This window comes from Equus quagga, chromosome 8 (genome assembly GCF_021613505.1).
Source record: "Equus quagga isolate Etosha38 chromosome 8, UCLA_HA_Equagga_1.0, whole genome shotgun sequence".
NCBI classification, from domain to species: Eukaryota; Metazoa; Chordata; class Mammalia; order Perissodactyla; family Equidae; genus Equus; species Equus quagga.
Genome location: NC_060274.1, coordinates 28,809,814 through 28,826,612, shown reverse-complemented (window position 1 = coordinate 28,826,612; position 16,799 = coordinate 28,809,814). Strand labels below are relative to the sequence as shown.

General features: G+C 40.0%; 1 protein-coding gene across 8 annotated transcripts in view; it reads left to right on the top strand.

Annotated features, from left to right (window-relative positions):
• The window catches only part of PHTF2 (putative homeodomain transcription factor 2), a 118,892-nt gene that overhangs the window by 83,713 nt on the left and 18,380 nt on the right, over positions 1-16,799 (top strand). For 6 of the 8 annotated variants that reach the window (XM_046669569.1, XM_046669570.1, XM_046669576.1 and 3 more), the window contains 4 exons: positions 69-233; positions 4,866-5,052; positions 6,581-6,736; positions 11,316-11,534. In XM_046669569.1, the coding sequence (XP_046525525.1) occupies positions 69-233; positions 4,866-5,052; positions 6,581-6,736; positions 11,316-11,534 (727 nt within the window). The remainder of the gene's footprint in view (positions 1-68; positions 234-4,865; positions 5,053-6,580; positions 6,737-11,315; positions 11,535-16,799) is intronic. The other 2 variants (XM_046669575.1, XM_046669574.1) reach the window with 1 other exon arrangement.

Sequence of the window (16,799 nt, the reverse complement as noted above, 5' to 3'; positions counted from 1 at the left end):
CATACTACCGAGAAAGTGGTCGTTAAAATTTTAAAGCTACCTTCCGCTCTTGATCTCCTCTCACAAAGGAAGTTAAGAAAAGCGGCCCATTTGGAAGTGCACAGAGAAGGTGATGGTTCTAGTACCAGCGACAACACACAGGAGGGAGCAGTTCCGAGCCACGGCACAAACACCTCTTACGGCGTTGGCGCTGTCTTCAGAGATCTCTGGCACGCTGCTTTCTTTTTATCAGGGTTTGTATTTATTCAAGGCTTTATATGGCACAGAGATGCACTGTCCCTTTTCTGGCGCTTCTGCTCAGGTGTTGAATATTAGTGACTTTAAATATGACAGCCCTGTTACGGATTTTGTTTTGATAAATTATAATACTATGTAGATAATGAACAAATAGACCATCAAGTTCATTTGAGATATGTGTAAATACATCTGTATGAGAATGAATATATGTCATCAAGTATATTGAGTTAGGATTTCTTGGTTTTGGTTTCTTTTGTGATATCTCAAGTACTGTCGTACTTCTGTTAAATTGCTTATTTTGTTTTTATCAGCACTGTAGGTCAAATTGGCTTTATTAATAGCCCACGTGAGTTGTATCACTTTTTTTTCTTTAATCCCTGCCTCAATTATCTAAAAACATAAAGGCATTGTTATTTAGAAAAATAAAACGTATACTATGGTATGAAATTTTATTTTTGTACATTGGGCTTTTTTTATAGCTTGTACCACAATAAAGATTTACCAAATAGGGAAATATAATTATAGAAAACTTCAAAAATAATTAAACCTAACTTAATCTTGTGCTATTATTTTGAATAGTTATTCAGACATTTAAGGGTTATGTTACCAGTTTACATATATATTTAATAAATTTGAAAAAAGCTAAAAAGCTGTCATCAAAGTACTGAGTATAACTGATGAAAGCGCTAAGTTAATGACACTGCAAATTACTGTTTTCAGTCACTTTTGTTAAATCCTCTACTAATATCATTGTTTCATCAGTTTGTGCTTGTCCTCTTCTGATAAAGTTTATCATGCGTTATACAATTAAGCAGTTATATCCTGGGCGTGTTTGCATTGATTGTAATTTGGGGGGGACATTTTCCAAAGTTTTAATAGTTTCTGTAACATGGCATGGAGTTGATTCCCTGACTATTGCAGCTACCTGTTCCTCCTCCAGAGAAGGTAGAGGTTTGGTTTGGTTCTTGGCTTGGGTTGGATTCTGTCTCCCTCTGTTAGTCTTTTTTTTTTTTTAATAGCTCTCCTTTCTAACAGTAGGTTGTGGTAGTTTTATCACTGCAAAGTCAGTTTCTTAGACATTTCTCAAGGCTTTCTGATAAGCAGTTGTTAAGTAGCATAGTGGATACGTTTTCCTTTTGGGGGGTTAGTGAGTTGTTTGGGTGTCCAGAGCTGATCCTGCGTTATGTAGCATTTAGAACCCCCCTAAGGTAGTAGGTGGGCGCCTTTGGAATTCTACAACATGCCTGTCATCAAGTGAGATTCAGGCTTCAGTTTTCCTCCTTTTGGTCTGTAGCATGACCCAACTACCAGTCATTGATATTATAATGGATAAATCCATTTGGATTTGTTCCCTTTAATTGTGACAACTATAATCTAAGGTTTTTAAAGACGCACTGTTTTCAACTGTCTCATTTTGTGACTGCTTTGCCAGCATCTGAATGAGACTGTTTCAATATTAGGTGCAAAAAAATCTTAAGAAAAATGTTAGTTTTAGAAGATCTAAACTGAGTTCTAAAATCTTGGTGATGTCTTGTTCCCTGTCATTCTTGGAGCACCTCCTTGCTTTCTGTTTCACGTTCAACTTGTACTTCTCTGCCTCAGCCCTGGCCTCAGCCATTTCTTCAAGGAGTGTGGTGTATAGAAACCAAGATCTGAGTGCTAGATGTGCTAATTGCTGCTGGGCTGTTGCTCCCCCGCTGCGTTCTCAATGGGCAGAGCTAGAAAATGTGCATGTGTGTTTATCTCTTTACATTTGTATTTATTTCTATATCAATTGAGATATATTATAAACCATGGATTTGCAATGATAGCTCCAATTCAAATACAATACCACAGAGTTCATTTATCTTTTCTCCTCTCCCTATTTATATCTTCCTTCTCTATCACTGAAATATACTTACTTATTCAATGAATCTTCTGTATGTCGCCCGTCTCCCAACCCTGCTGGGCTGCACCTGGCACCCTGCTCCAAAATTGTCTTTGAATGGGCCGCCATTTTTGGCTGCCGCTGGGCTGCCCCTCCTGTCCCACTCCAGCAACACTCTTGCCACTGCTGTTATTACCAGCCCTTGCCAAGCTGCCTCAGTTTGTATTTTGAGCTACTTTGTCAACTCTGAGGGTGGTGCTTACATTTAGTATTTTCTTCGTCGGTTCAGCTTGGTTTACAGCTGACCTGCATTTAGTTGATGAGAAACATCAGATAGCTACTATAGCTTAGCAACTTACTGTTCATGTCTCCTGATGGTGTCACAGGTGCTCTCAGGAGACAGTGGGGAGGGAAACAGCCCAGAGAAGCTGGGAACGAGGCAGAGATAAGGAAGGGAGGAAGTGGGAGATAGCTGAAGGGCATCACGTGGAGTGGGCCTGCCAGTCCCTCTGCCCTGCTGAACACAGTCTTTACCCTGTCCTGGGGAGAAAAGAATACGTTCCCCTGAGAAAACGCCTTAAAGCAGCCGTTGTTGCTGACTCAGAGCCCTTCTCTCCAGGCCCTTATCTCCTCCCCGCAGGGGTTCTGGTTCACTCTGCAGGTTCTCAGTCACTTTTTCTACTTGACTCCTGGCCTCCAGGCCTGTGTTTTCAGCTGCCTACTGGTCTTTCCCAGGATGTTCCTGGGCACTTCAGGTCCAACGTTTCCATGTTTCTTCCCAAATAAATTTCCTCTCTTGCATGTCCTGTGTGATTAATGGTTCTGCCAACTTTCCAGTCTTCCTTCACCTCATTCACCTCTTTTTCTCCCCTCCCCTTCCAGCCCCGTGTAATTTCAGTGACCCTTCAGAAATGTCTCTCCAGCACACTCCTCCTCTGTCTTTGAGGGTCTCACATTTTCAGGATATCGAGTGACTTCTTCTCCCTTGGTCTTTTCCTACATCTGCCTGTTGCACAGTGTTGAGGGAGAGTGAAGGGAATGATCAATTACTGGTGTTTCTGTCACTTTCCTCCCCAAGCAGAGAAGGTCACAGGTTTTCTCTGCGCCTTTTATTTTCTGTTTGTGCCCTTTCTCCTCTGCTGTAATCCATTATCCTCCTTTCCTCTGGCACTCTTGAATGATCTTTGTTCTGCAGCTCATTCCGTTGTCTCTCCATGCCTCTTAGGGTCATAGAGAAACAAAAGGCTCAGAAGACGGGGTTCTGAGCCCCGCGACCCTGTGGAGATGTGAGCTGAACGACTAGAAGGCGTTGGAGCTCTGTAGCGCACGTGGGAAGTCTGGTCTGTCTTTCCCCTTTCGTAGTCTTGCAGGAGAAGGTCAGGAAGGAGAGAGGCCTGTTTGTGTAAGACAGAAACTTTCCAGGCTTTGATGAGTATGTTAAGAAGAAATCCTAATAGGCAGTTTCCCAAAGAAGTGGGCAGTGGGAGGTACTGTGGGGAGTATAACTAACCTCTAGTCAGGCTGTGTTCTTGTGCCAGCTTTGCCTCTGCCCGGCTGTGTGACCTGAAATAAGTCACTTAGACCTCTTCACGTTTCTGAGTCCTTGTTTCCAAGGTGGGCGTTTAGAATAGGAGACTTGAAGTTCCTGTGCGGTTCTAAAAATATTTCAGTAAAACTAAGTAACTTTAAAGATAACTTTTTTGTGCCTTTTTTTAAAACTTCCGTGTTTTGACCTTACGTGAAGGGAATATACTAGTTTAACTTTTTTTTCCCTTGCAAAACTGATACTCTAGAGAAAATTCAAGGGGATTTATTTAAATATAATTGCCTTTTAATAATGTTTTATGATAGACTGAGTCTGCTGTGAGCATGTTTTAATTTTGTGTGGGACTTACATCTTATTTCTACTAAGCATTTCTTTTGCGTAGCCGTGCTCTCACCCGCTATGGTCTCTGAAGAAGACTCCTCAGGCATTTGCTGAGTAATCACAAATGTCTTGTCTGTTATTCCCATGTTGCATTTTATGTATTGAGAAAAATTTAATTCTTATAAATGAAGAACCTCAATTGTAGCCTTTTAGGTCTTTATAAGCTACATGATTGCTAATGTTTTTTCCAGAGTATTTCAGTGGGTGAAAGATGTTACTTCTTTATTTTCTTTGTGTTCTTCTTTTCTACTTCTTCCATTGTTTAGAAGCTTGTATAAAGTTTTCCCTTTTTTCCATGTATTTTTATGTTACCAAAGGTCCTATGTCTCCATTGTATATTAAAATGAATTTACCAGAGATATTTATGTATATAGACTAACGGTAAAGTATTTGGGTAAAGGAAAATATTAAAACTAAGTTAAACCACTAATTACAACTTAACCTGATAAGTACTGAGATAGTTTTTTAAAATAAAGCTTTAAAAATATATTATTAAACTATAATAAAATGGGCAACATTTTGGTCCTAGATTTTGCTCAGAGACCAGGTGATTTTGACCAAGAATGGCATGGTAAATTAGGGCATGTCTCTTCGAAGTGCTGTTTGCAAGACCTCAAAACTCACAAAATGAGCTGAACTAGGACATTGATTTACATGTTTATTTTATATGATAGCTATTACATTTCTAAATTATTTATTGTAAAAATAAGGTGGCCATTAAAATTTCGAGAGATAACTACCAGATTTAATTATTAACAGATGATAGATTCCGTCAGTGACCCGTCCAACATAAGCTAAGTCCACATAACATGCTTCTGCATATTTTCTTTATAGGTCAAAGAAAGCGAAGAATTCAATTGATAAATCCACTGAGACTGACAATGGCTATGTATCCCTGGATGGGAAAACGACTGTTAAAAGCGGTGAGGATGGAGTGCAGAGCCATGAGCCTCAGTGTGAAACTCTTCAGCCAGAAGAGACAGCCTGGAGCACAGGGGCTCTGCGGAACACTCCCAGCAAGGTAAGCGTGAGCTCCTACATCGTTGGCTGGTGTGATTTCTCATTAGCTGATGGGAAGTGTCTTAGACATGGTAGTTGCCCTTGAACCATGCATGTTCTCCAGACTTTATTCTGTGAGCCTTTACAGATCACGCTAATGAAGCTGGCAGTCAGCTAAAGGAATGTCAGTCAACTTGATTACCAGTATAACTTGGCATCTTCTGAATTGGTGGTTGGCTCCAATTTTTCCAGAATGTTAAAGCACTTTGTAATCTGTAGTTGATGTTTGTTAAACCTTCCCTTCCCTTTCCCCTTTTCCACGTGTGTGTAAGAATTTGTTTTAAATGCAACATCTAAATTATTCTAGAAACTGAACTAGGAACCTGGTTTTCTGTTCACATTCTTTATAAGAAAATATTACCTTGTTTTTCCTACCTTCGTTACCTTTGGTGTCAGTACATTTGTTTTGAATTTGAAAAAAATTCTTGTTGAGGACATATTTGTTATGGATAGCAATTGTTTGCTTACTTTTCCAGGACAATAGAGAAACCCTGGGTTTATTGTAAGAAAGCCTAATGTCATATCTTCTCTCTCTTTGTTTCACTGAATTTCTTTGGTTAAATAATTTATTCTTTAAAAGCTATTACAGTAAAAAAATATGGTCAAATTAAAAGATGTTACCTGTCTTATGTTTAGGAATGTAAGCATCAACATTTGTGTTGAGGACGATAGAGAAAAGGGGATTCTCTAGTTTTGAGTGAAGTATGTGTTAGTACGTGACAGTACGTGTATTTTCGGTACCGTAGCTGTACAATAAATAGCATGGGCTGCATGAAATATGGTCGCGTCCTCTGATTTTAGATTTTTAAAGCATTTAACTGTCTGGTAAGGTGGACCTCACATCACTGTCATCACTCAACAAGTAAGTTTTCAGTAATACGGCTTTCAGTCACATTTCAGGTGTGTATCACCTGCCAAAGTGACATGAGAGGAACGTGAAAGTGTCAGTAACACTCGTACCCGGGAGCTTGTCAGTGTCAGGGTTTCTGAAATCTGGATGTCTCTTACGAATTGATACATCGTAATGCTGTCTGTCTGCACACGATCAACTACCATTCGCCTCCAGCCTCATAAGCCATTGTTAATCAGCAGTGGTCTTAGAATTGACGGTATTATCAGTTTGTGAAAATAGTACAATTAGTTAATCTCAGGTCTCTCAGCTTCTTCTAAATGGTCTCTGTTCTGCTTTTATCCTATTTTCTATTTCTTTATTTTGTAAGCTATTTCAAATCCTTTTGTGAACAGAAACATTATTGGACGATATTTGACAAATGGCTGTTGAATTACTCTTAAAATTAAAATAACAATATAGTCACTGATTTAAGTCAGTTTTTTCAAAAAGTCAGGTAGTACTAATCAGTTACGTTAAGGTTCTTGAAGGTATTTGAAGGTGTGTGTATACATGTATGTATAACTTAAAATGTTGTGGTTTTAAAGCTGCGAGGTCAGTCAGAAATTACCAGTACTCCTCTTTGTGTATCCCAACTTAGGACAGCCAAAGGACAATAGCAAACGTCTCTGATGAAGTCTCCAGCGAGGAAGGTCCTGACACAGGATACCCGCTACGCCGCCACGTGGACAGGCCTTCCGAGAGTGTTTTCCGGAATAGAAAGTCACACCATTATAAGAAACAGTACCCTAATGAGGTACATGCTTTGGCCTTACATCTATACATGCATAACTGTTTTGTATGTTACTAATTTACAGCTTATTTCAACAACTGAATATAATTATGGAAATAACGATATTTCCCATCAGTACTAATGTCTTACATAGAGTAGTAGTTTTAGATTTGTGTGTTGCCCACGTGATAAATAGCTCTCCATTTGTACTCATTTTGTGCCTTATCTCTAAAGACTCTTACATTCCGTTTACATCTAGAGAAGACCGTCCTGGAGAGTCAGTCTGTGAGCTCTTGTGTTAGTCTTTTCCATAGTTTGAAAGGCTTTATGACCTCTTGACTATAACAAAGTTAGTATTCTAAGTGAAATCTTTCATGTTGCTGTCACCAGTAAAGTTGCCCATACTGTAAGATTCAATTCTTTTTTCTTCTTTGACTCTGTTTTCTTTAATAATTTGTTTTTCTCTAAACTCTTTCCAACTTTATCACCTCTCTTGAAACTATGTAAATAGAAAAAGAATTCCATTCTGTTGTATTTTCAGTTTTTATTCTAAGGACAGAACATTTCATTATCTCACTTCAAGGCGAATGAATTGCTCCTTATGTCACTTTTTGATAAGCATTACCTTTTACTTGTTTTGGACTGTGAGAATTTTTTTTCTTGATGATTTAGGGTTACACTTTTGAGAAGTCAAATATTATGCTGTGCTGCCCTGTGAATACCTTGAGGGCTGTAAGATCATCAGAGTTGCTTGTTGCTCGTCCTCTTCTCTGTGATCGTGTCTCCCCGTGGGTCTTTCTGGTGACTGGCTGTGTTTCTTCCCCCCGTGGCTGCACTCAGGCAGACGTGAATGCAGTGTGTCTCTTCGTGGTGTCCTCGCCCACATCATCTGATGCGCAGCCACCTGTTCCTAGCCAGTTAACCGTGCTGGTGAAGTTCAGTCTTACTCTTCATGCACTTAGAGGTCAGCTGGTCCTGGAAGGGACTTGGGACCTCCTGTAGAAGGTCTCCACTCGCCTATATTTTAAGTTATTTGGCTTTAGATGTACTTTTCTCACCCTGTAATCTTTACTCTTCTTTATTTGCACCTGTATTTTGAACTTCTGAGATTCTTGAGAGGCAAAACATTATTCTACTGATCTTAGTTTTTAAATAGATGTATTGCTTAAAATCTTCTAAGATTTCAAGCTAAATAAGGTTGATAATTAGCTAATAGGCATTGATTGCTTTAAATCATTTTTAATGGTGTAAAAGATTACATAAAAATAAAATCAAGTCTTCAGATTCTTCATCTGTAAAGTGAGGAACTTTAGGTGAGAAGATATTTTAAAAACTGCATTTCAGTTCCAAAAAATTTTGACTCTCAATTCAACCCAACTTTGAAAGGTATTTAAAAAAAAGCAAAACAAAACCTCCTTTGAATAAGTAAAATTGATACAGGAAGTTTGTAGTGTTGTTTTGCATCTTTATGCATATATTACCCTACTCTTCGAAATACTGTTGGTGCTTTTTCTTTAAGGGTGAGGCACAGAGAAATCGTTTGGGGAAGCACCGTACATGGGGCACTGGTGGGCTCCCCTGCAAGGTCACTGGTCAGCGACCCAGCCGTTTGTTACCAGCCTCCCAGATGTCAATATGGATAGACATGCTTTTTGGAGCATGTAGTTTTTCAGGAAGCATCATCCCGTCTTCTGGTGGCGAGGGGGTGGAGCTGTTCTGCCAGCTACCGAGGTGGGTGGGGGTGAGGTGCGATCTTGTCGTTCAGTGTGTAGACTTTCTCGTAACCTCCCTGCCTCTCACCCCTCAGCCCACCCCCACTCCGGGTTCTTCCTTCGTCTGCTCGTCACTGTGTCTGGTCGGCTTTTTCCCCTCTCCCGTTGGGAAGGTGGTGGTGGAATTACTTGATTATCTGGCCTGTGGGGGTAGCCTGGGGGTTGAGAGCTTCTTTTAAGCATTTGTCTTGTTCCCACTCTCTCCTGCTTTGTTTAACTCTGCTTTGTTTAAAACTGCAACTCAGTTTTTATTCCCTATTGTGGATTAGCTTTTCCGCTAATGAAGGCAGCATTTGATAGGGAGCGTGATGAAGAAACCGTGGACTTGGAGTCACACTACTTCAGTGACTTTGGAAGAATTATTTGTCTTCTCTGAGTCTCAGTTTCTGCATGTGAACAGTGGGGAGAGAAGCTGACCAGCCTCCTCCAATTATTAGGATTAAATAAATTATGCGTAACTGCCTGCAACAAAGCGTTTATGCTGTAAATGCTTATTCCCTTCAAATAAATAACCTTTCTTCTCTTAATTTGATTATATGCTTAGTTTTAGCTCTCTGTCTAAAGATTTGAAACGAGCACAGCAAACCAATATTAACTTGAGCTATTTTCTTCAATTCAAAAATTTCCTATCTTTAGGCTTTATTCAGCAATTCCTAGTGAAATTCGAAGTGGCGATTAATCACCTAAATATTGCAAGTAAAATTCTGTTTGACATGTAAGCAATTACAGGCAATAATTTTTAGATATCTCATTTGTAAAATATCCCATTTATTAATCAGTATTTGGCAAAACACATTTATAAAGAGTTATAGGTGTTTCCTTATCCCTGAAATCACCCATTAGTTTCAGTGAAACAGTCTTCAAGCCTTTAATCCCGTCACTTATTTCTGTATCTGATTGGCAAGTCTGCATTAGAAACTAGTGGTAGATAATAAGCTGGCTGTATCAGAAATTTTAAATTAGCAATTACTGATTGCTTAATTCTGTGCCTTGCTATCTAATGACAACTGTTGTGATGAAAACTGCTTGTGCATCGTGTTCTGTTGACATTAGCAAATCTGAAATATTTGTGGAGTGCTTTTTATAAACCGAAGTGGACTGATTTTTAACCTTTATTTCTTTCCGTATTTCTTTTCTCTTTTTCTTTATTCATTTTCCTGCTCAACTCTGTCAAAAACTCTTTAATTCTCCCTCAAACAAACAACCCTCCTCCCAAAAATACTCTAACTGCACTAAATATACATTTGTGGTACCCCATTCTAACATCAATAAATTAATGATCGATAATATGTCTCTTTCATTCAAGATATTTTGTTACCTGTGCTAAGGATAGCACAAAAAAAGTAGTATTTGATTTCTGTCTTCTGTGGACTTAGTGTATTTGAGAATGTGAAACACCTGAACATTTAATTAACACAGAGAATATTATAGATGCTGAATGGCAGTGCAAAGTTACTGTCAAATGAATATAAATAGAATAACTCACTTCAGGGACAGAGTGATCGCTCTAAAAATAGAAGACGTTAACGTTTGTCAAGCCCCTGCCTTGTGCTGGGTTTATATTAAAGGGACAGTGCTCACTTAATTTTCAATATCTCTTTAAGGCGGGTAGTTTTATTCCCCTTTGGTAGACGACTAAAGTAAGGCCCAGCAACAAGGTAAGCCAGCTAGAGAGGGGCGGCGATGGTGTCCCTGACACTGTCGAGTCGGCTTTAAGGGAGAGCAGGGTTAACAATGAGACACGGGACGCAAGCAGGCTGGAGTGGCAGAGAAGCAGCCGCGTCTAGGGGCGTGGCCCGGTGTCTGGAGGAGGAGGCTGTGGTGTGGAGACGGAGAACAAGGTCCGAAAGCAGCACGTGTGAGGCGAGTGGACTTCACCCGGCAGGGCAGTGGGCAACCGCAGGGGAGTTTGGTCGAGGAGCGAAAGCACAGCTGCGCTTTAGGAAAGGTGATCTGGAGAGAGGGGAGGCCGTTCCGGTGGGGTCAGCTGGAGCCTCTTGAAGCGAACAAGGTTGAGTGCTGAAGTCTGACCTTCGGGGATAGGGCGGGGAAGAGAAGGGGATAAATATAAAGCATTTAGAGGTAGAACTGACAAATCTTAGTGACAGAGGAGAGCTAAAAACAAGTCCAAAAGTCTCAGCACACTTGGCCATAAGGCTGGCTCTTATCATTCTTTACTCAGTAAAAGCTAGTTTGAATTAATTTAAATCAAAATTTTGCTCAGAAGTGTTTATTTTGTACATTAAAAAACTCCTAGGAAAAGAGTAAATTGATTAGAAATTATTTAACTTGGGCCTTTTAGTTTTTCACTTTTATACAATTGATTGTCTCAAAAACATAAGTTGGCTATTATCTTCCTGATATAGATTATTTGTTAATTTTATGTCAATTTATTGAACTTCTGTTTGCAAAACAAAAACAATATATACACGAAATCTCTGGTTGCTAAAAAAGACTAGAGTGAGAAAATAACTCCATTAAACATGTCACGTAAAATGAGTTAATGTTCCCTGCCTGTGTGGTCCATATGAACTTAAGCTGGTCTCCGCCTGGATTCTGGACTTCGTATAAAATTTAAGAGAAAATGGGCACACCCTTTGCATGCGAAATAGCACTTGAGCTCAGCTGTAAAATCAAATTTTGATATGAGGAAATTTTGTTACTCCCTAAAAACTAATATGTATTTTTAATGTTTTGTTATCTATTTCACTGTCATTTGACAGTGTTTTTGTTGTTTAAGCAAAAAGTAGCAATATATGGTTCTGATAAAATCCTTTGAGTTGGAAAGGGTACATAAATTGTATTAATGTCAAAGAATATCTTGATTTCAGGATGCCCCTAAATCGGGTACTAGTTGCAGCTCTCGCTGTTCAAGTTCCAGACAGGATTCTGAGAGCACAAGGCCAGAATCTGAAACAGAAGATGTCTTATGGGAAGACTTGTTACATTGTGCAGAATGCCGATCATCTTGTACCAGTGAGACAGATGTGGAAAATCCTCAGATTAATCCATGTGTGAAAAAAGAATATAGAGACGACCCTTTTCATCAGGTTGGTTTACAGAGTTGGGTTATGTGGGGCTGTCAGTCCAGCTCCTTCGAATGTATGTACACATTTTACCGAGGTGAAGAAAAAGCTTGCATTCAATTAAAATAATATTCCTGTAATTTTTTTTTTTATGTGAGCTGTGGTCTGGCTTCCTTGGGACACAGAATCTCAGTACTGATATTGTGGTTGTGTCTCTCACCTTGCAAACATATGTTCCTGAGGAGTTGTTGGTAAATGGAGTTTTGAAGGTCAAATTGTGTTTTGGATGTGTTAGTCCTTTTCTCAGTCAGCATACTTCATGGTCAGATTATCTACACCTGTGGCCTTAACGCCACCTAAGATTATAATTCACAAATCTACATCTCATGAATATCAGATTTGCATCTCCAAGTGCCTATAGTGATGCTGTCCAGCGGGAATATAATGTCACATATGTAATTTTAAATTTTCTAGGAGCCTCATTAAAAACATTTAAAAAGGTAAAATTAATTTCAGTATGTTTTATTTAACCCAGTATATCCAAAATATTATCACTTTAACATATAACTAATATGAAAAATACTAATGAAATATTTTACATTTTTTATACCAAGTCTTCAAAATCTGCTGTGAACACTTACGGCATGTCTCATTTGGACTAGCCATGTTTCAGGCGCTCAGTAGCCACACGTGAGAAAGCACCAGATTGGACAGCACAAGTCTATAAACACTTTCATTTGAATATCCCACCAGTACCTCAAATGTACCAAACACCCCATCTTCCGTCATAAATCTGCTTTCTCATGGCATTCAAAACCTGGTGAACGACATCTCTATCCATCCATTCACCAGTCAGAACCTGGTGGCCGTTTAAAATCCTCACTCTTTCTCCCCTTCTCTCTCTTATCCTATTCCTTATCAAATCCTAATCATAAAACCAACAAGTAAACGCTGGGAAAGCTAGAGATAGAAGGGAACTTTCTTAATCTGATGAAGGGTGGCTATCAAAGAGCCTTCTAAAGACCTGTCATGTTTCATGAGGAAGTTTTAGGAGCATTTCTGTTAAAGGCAGGAGCAAGACAGAGATGCCCGTTATCACTGCTTTTTCTATCAGAATCTTACCAGCATGTTTGTTGGTTTGTTCGACTGGTTTGGGTTGGACTAGACTGATTTAAAAGTCCACATTAAAGAGCAAAGTGTCAAGAATAGCAAAAACAATCTTGAAGAACGACAGGAGGACTTTCCCTTCTGGGTATAAAAATGTAAGGGTGTAATAATCAAGATAGTGCAGTGTAGGGGTATGCTACAGACCGAACGTTTGGTTCTCCCCCCCGCTCCCCGCAATTTGTATGTTGAAACCTCATCCTCAGTGCGATGGTATTTGGAGGTGGGGCTTTTTGGAGGTGATTACGTCGTGAGGGGGGAGCCCTCACGAGCAGGATTAGTGCCCTGGAAAGAGGCCCCAGAGAGCTCCCTTGCCCCTTCTGCCATGAGAGGTTACAGCAAAAACAAGGACCGGGACCTGGGCTCTCACCAGACACCAGATATGCCAGCACTTTGATTGTGGACTCCGCAGCCTGCAGAACTGTCAGAACCAGACTTCTGTTGTTCACAAGCCATCCAGTCTGGCATGTTGTCATAGCAGCCCAAACAGACTAAGGCAGTGTGTAAACAAGTAGACCAATGGGACAGAGTACAAAACCCAGAAACAGATACATCCCTAATATATGACCTAAGTGCATTACAAGTCAGTGGGCAAAGGATGGGCTGTTCAGTATCTGGTTGTGGATCAAACGATTATCTATATGCAAAAATTTATTCCAGATAGTTCCTAAATGTGAAGAAGCAAAACTTTAAAATATTTAGAATAAAATATAGAAGAAAAATCTGCATTACTTTAGGTAAGAGAAGAATTTGTTAAACAAGATACAAAAAGCACAAACATTGAAAATGAGGCGATTGATAAATTTGAATGTCTTAAAATTTAAAACTTTGCGCTACAAGTTAAGCCATAAACATTGTTAAAAGACCAGCCACGGACCAGAAGAAGATATTTGCAGCACGTTAACTATCACAGTAGGACTATACAGAGCCCATAAAGAACTCGTACAGGTGAATGAGTAAACGACAAATGACTCAGTAGAAAAATGGACAAAAGATGTGACCAGGCAACTCACCCAGATGTCTAATGTCCAGGTACAATGGTCAGCCTCGTTAGTAATCAGGGAAAGGTACATTAGAGCAATGAGATGCACTTCGTATTGGCCAGATTGTCAGAAATGTAAAAATCTGACAGCCTGCAGTGTTGGCGAGGGTGTGAAGAAGGAAGAGGTCTTGCTCAGTGCTGATGTTAGCAGAAGCCTGTGCAGCTCCTCTGGGGAGCAGTTCGTCATTACGTGGTGAAATCGCAGGTCCTCCTAACCCAGGACTCTCTCATCTCACTCCAGGGAAACTTGGGAAGATGGGCACAAGGAGACGTATTTAAAAATGTTCATTGTATTGTGTGTAATAGTGAAAATAATGTGATAGCCAACAATAGCAGAATTAATGAATCATGGCATATGAGAAAACAATATACAGCAGTGAAATTGAAGGAACTCGGAGCTACATATATCAAAACGAATAATCTTGTGAATGTAATTTTGAATGAAAGAATTTGCAGAATTATATATAAAATATACCATTTATGTAAAGTTTTAAAACATGCAAGGCTATATTATGTATTATGAATGGATAAAAGCATATACAGTAAGAATATAAAACATGAGTATAAAAACATGCAAGGGGATAATAAACACCACATTTAGGATAATAGATCTGGGGAATAGAAGGGGACAAGAGCAGGGAAGGGCACAAAGTGGGTTTCAATTTTGCCTGTAATATTTTTTTTGTTAAAATATCTGCAGCAAATAGAGGAGAAAGTTAAAATCTGATAAAGCCGAGTATTATTTATTCTCTATCTGATTGAAGTGTTTCAATTAAAAAAGGTATCCATGAATTTTGGCTTCAACTACAGGAAAAGTGTCGGGAAGGAAGCTTTGCTCCAGGGCCATGAGGAGTGAGAATGAGGAATGAGGTTTAAGAATCATGGCCGTGAAGGTGTGGAGAAAGTGAAATATCAGTTAGATGTGGAAACTGCGGTCGAATGAGTATTTTGGTCCCCACCCCACAAGATGTGAGCTATTTGAGCACGTGTGTACAAAGGAGAAAACCAGTAGGGAAGAATTGCAGAGGTACAGGAGAAAGAGTTGTCAGATGAGGTTCCTTAGGATGCTGGAGGGGAAGCATAATCAGGAAGCCTAGCCTTCCACGGGAAGAGGGACACGCCATCTGCTGAGATAGAAGGAGGAGGAAGCATGCGTGAAGATGACGGGAGAGACTGCCTGGTGGTCTCTAGTCTGCAGAGCAGGAGGCCGGGGGGCTCTGCCGTGAGGAGTGAGGCGGTGGCATAGGGGACTTGTGGATGACAGTGGAGGTTGAAGTTAGCCTTTGTGACAAATGGAGATGGTGGAGAGAGAGTGTGTATGCGTGTATTCAAGCCAGTGAATCAAGAGTTGCACTGCCATGTTGTCGCGCCTCTAGCTGGAATCTGAAACCGTGAATTCGTAGTTGCCACACCGTTGTGTGATAGTCTCTGGAATGTAGTTGTAATAATCCTAGTAATAGCAGACATTTAGTAAGCACTTGCTGTATGCTAGGCACTGTGCCAGGTAGTCTAGGTGCGTTTTCTCATGTAACCCTCACAGCCTACGACAGTGTTGTTTAGTGTTTTTTATAGATGAGAAAACTGAGGCTCGGAGTCAAATAATGCAGCCAAAGTCACACAGCATGGGTGCTCAGTTAAGACCTGCTATGTGAGGGGCAGAAGAGGGGCTGATGCGCTGATTGAGATGATGGATGTGGTAGGAGTCTAGACGTGTTAGACTGAGTGGTAAATGAAAGCAAGAAGGAGCCGACAGGTTGAAGGAGGTGTGCTCAGGGAAGCAAGCCTTTTGGAATTGAAGGTTTGAGAGGCCCGGGAAGATGGGAGGTCGTGGTTCAAGGGTTGTTTCAGAAGTAGAGCAGTTCAGGGTGGTGACAAGGTCCAGGGTGTAGCTGAAGGTCCCTGGAATTTAACAAGTGGAAAACAGTGAGCAGTCCATGAGAACAGGGTGTGGGTGACTCACCTGCGTGTCCCCCTGAGTCACCGAGGGTGGTAACCGACCTGAGGTTTAGGAACATCCCAGTGACACCTCGAGTGGCGTGGGAGGGGACCCTGCATTCTTTTGCCCGTTGTTGTATCACGGGGTGCTTGGCACATAGTAGGTGTTGAACCAACATTAGCTGAGTGAATGAAGGAAGCAAAATAAAATTTTTTCAAAACAAGCCAATTAGGCCTTTCTTAAATGATTAAAAAAAATGTTTTTAATGAATGCTATACGGAAGAAATTGGCCCTGAGTGTATATAGCATCTGCTCCTTTTTCGGTAAGATAAATTTTTTTAATGTTCTACTCTGCATATCTAAATTTAGTATCCTAGCTTACATTGGTTTTGCTTTGGGATCAAAGACTTGATTTTACACACATTGCTTATTCTCCGCCTTCTAAAAAATAAGCTGTGTTTTCGGTTTTACTAGTAGCTCTGTAATGGAAATTAGCTCCCTGTAATGAAAAGCTACGAGTTTTTTTCTTGTTTGACTCAGGTCTGTATGAGGTTTGGAGGACCCTTTTCTGCACATAAGGACTGAAAATCCATCCTCTCGAGCACTGAATCTGTGTTCCACTTGGGATGTTCCCAAATTCGTGGTTTTGTTTTATTGTTTGTTTTAGTTTCTTTGTAAACGCTAACTGAAACATTTCTGCAGGAGAAATTTTTTCTCCTCTAGTCATGGCTGAATATATAATAAAATATAAAACCATATTCAAGTGAAATTCATTTTTCAGTAGGTAACGCCAGATTTTAATGGCTGCAGTTCCCACAGGTGGAAACTCCGGGAAAGTGTCGTGGTGACTTTATTTGAAATAAAACATGGCGCCAGTTAAGGCTTTCAGGCACTTTCGAACAAACAAGGAGCAAAGGAATTGAGATTTTGGATGAGGATAAAAAACAATCATTAACAGGGTTCCAAATTTTAGTTTGGAAAACATACTAAGAAGAACCTATGTAAAGAATTATAGAATCAGATTCTTTGCTCTGATGTTTCCCTGAGCCCTTGTAAACTCGTTCTTATGACGCTGCTCCCCAGCCACTGTAGGCACACATTTCAACAAGGCGGTTTTTCAGAATACATTTGCCAAACACACACACAC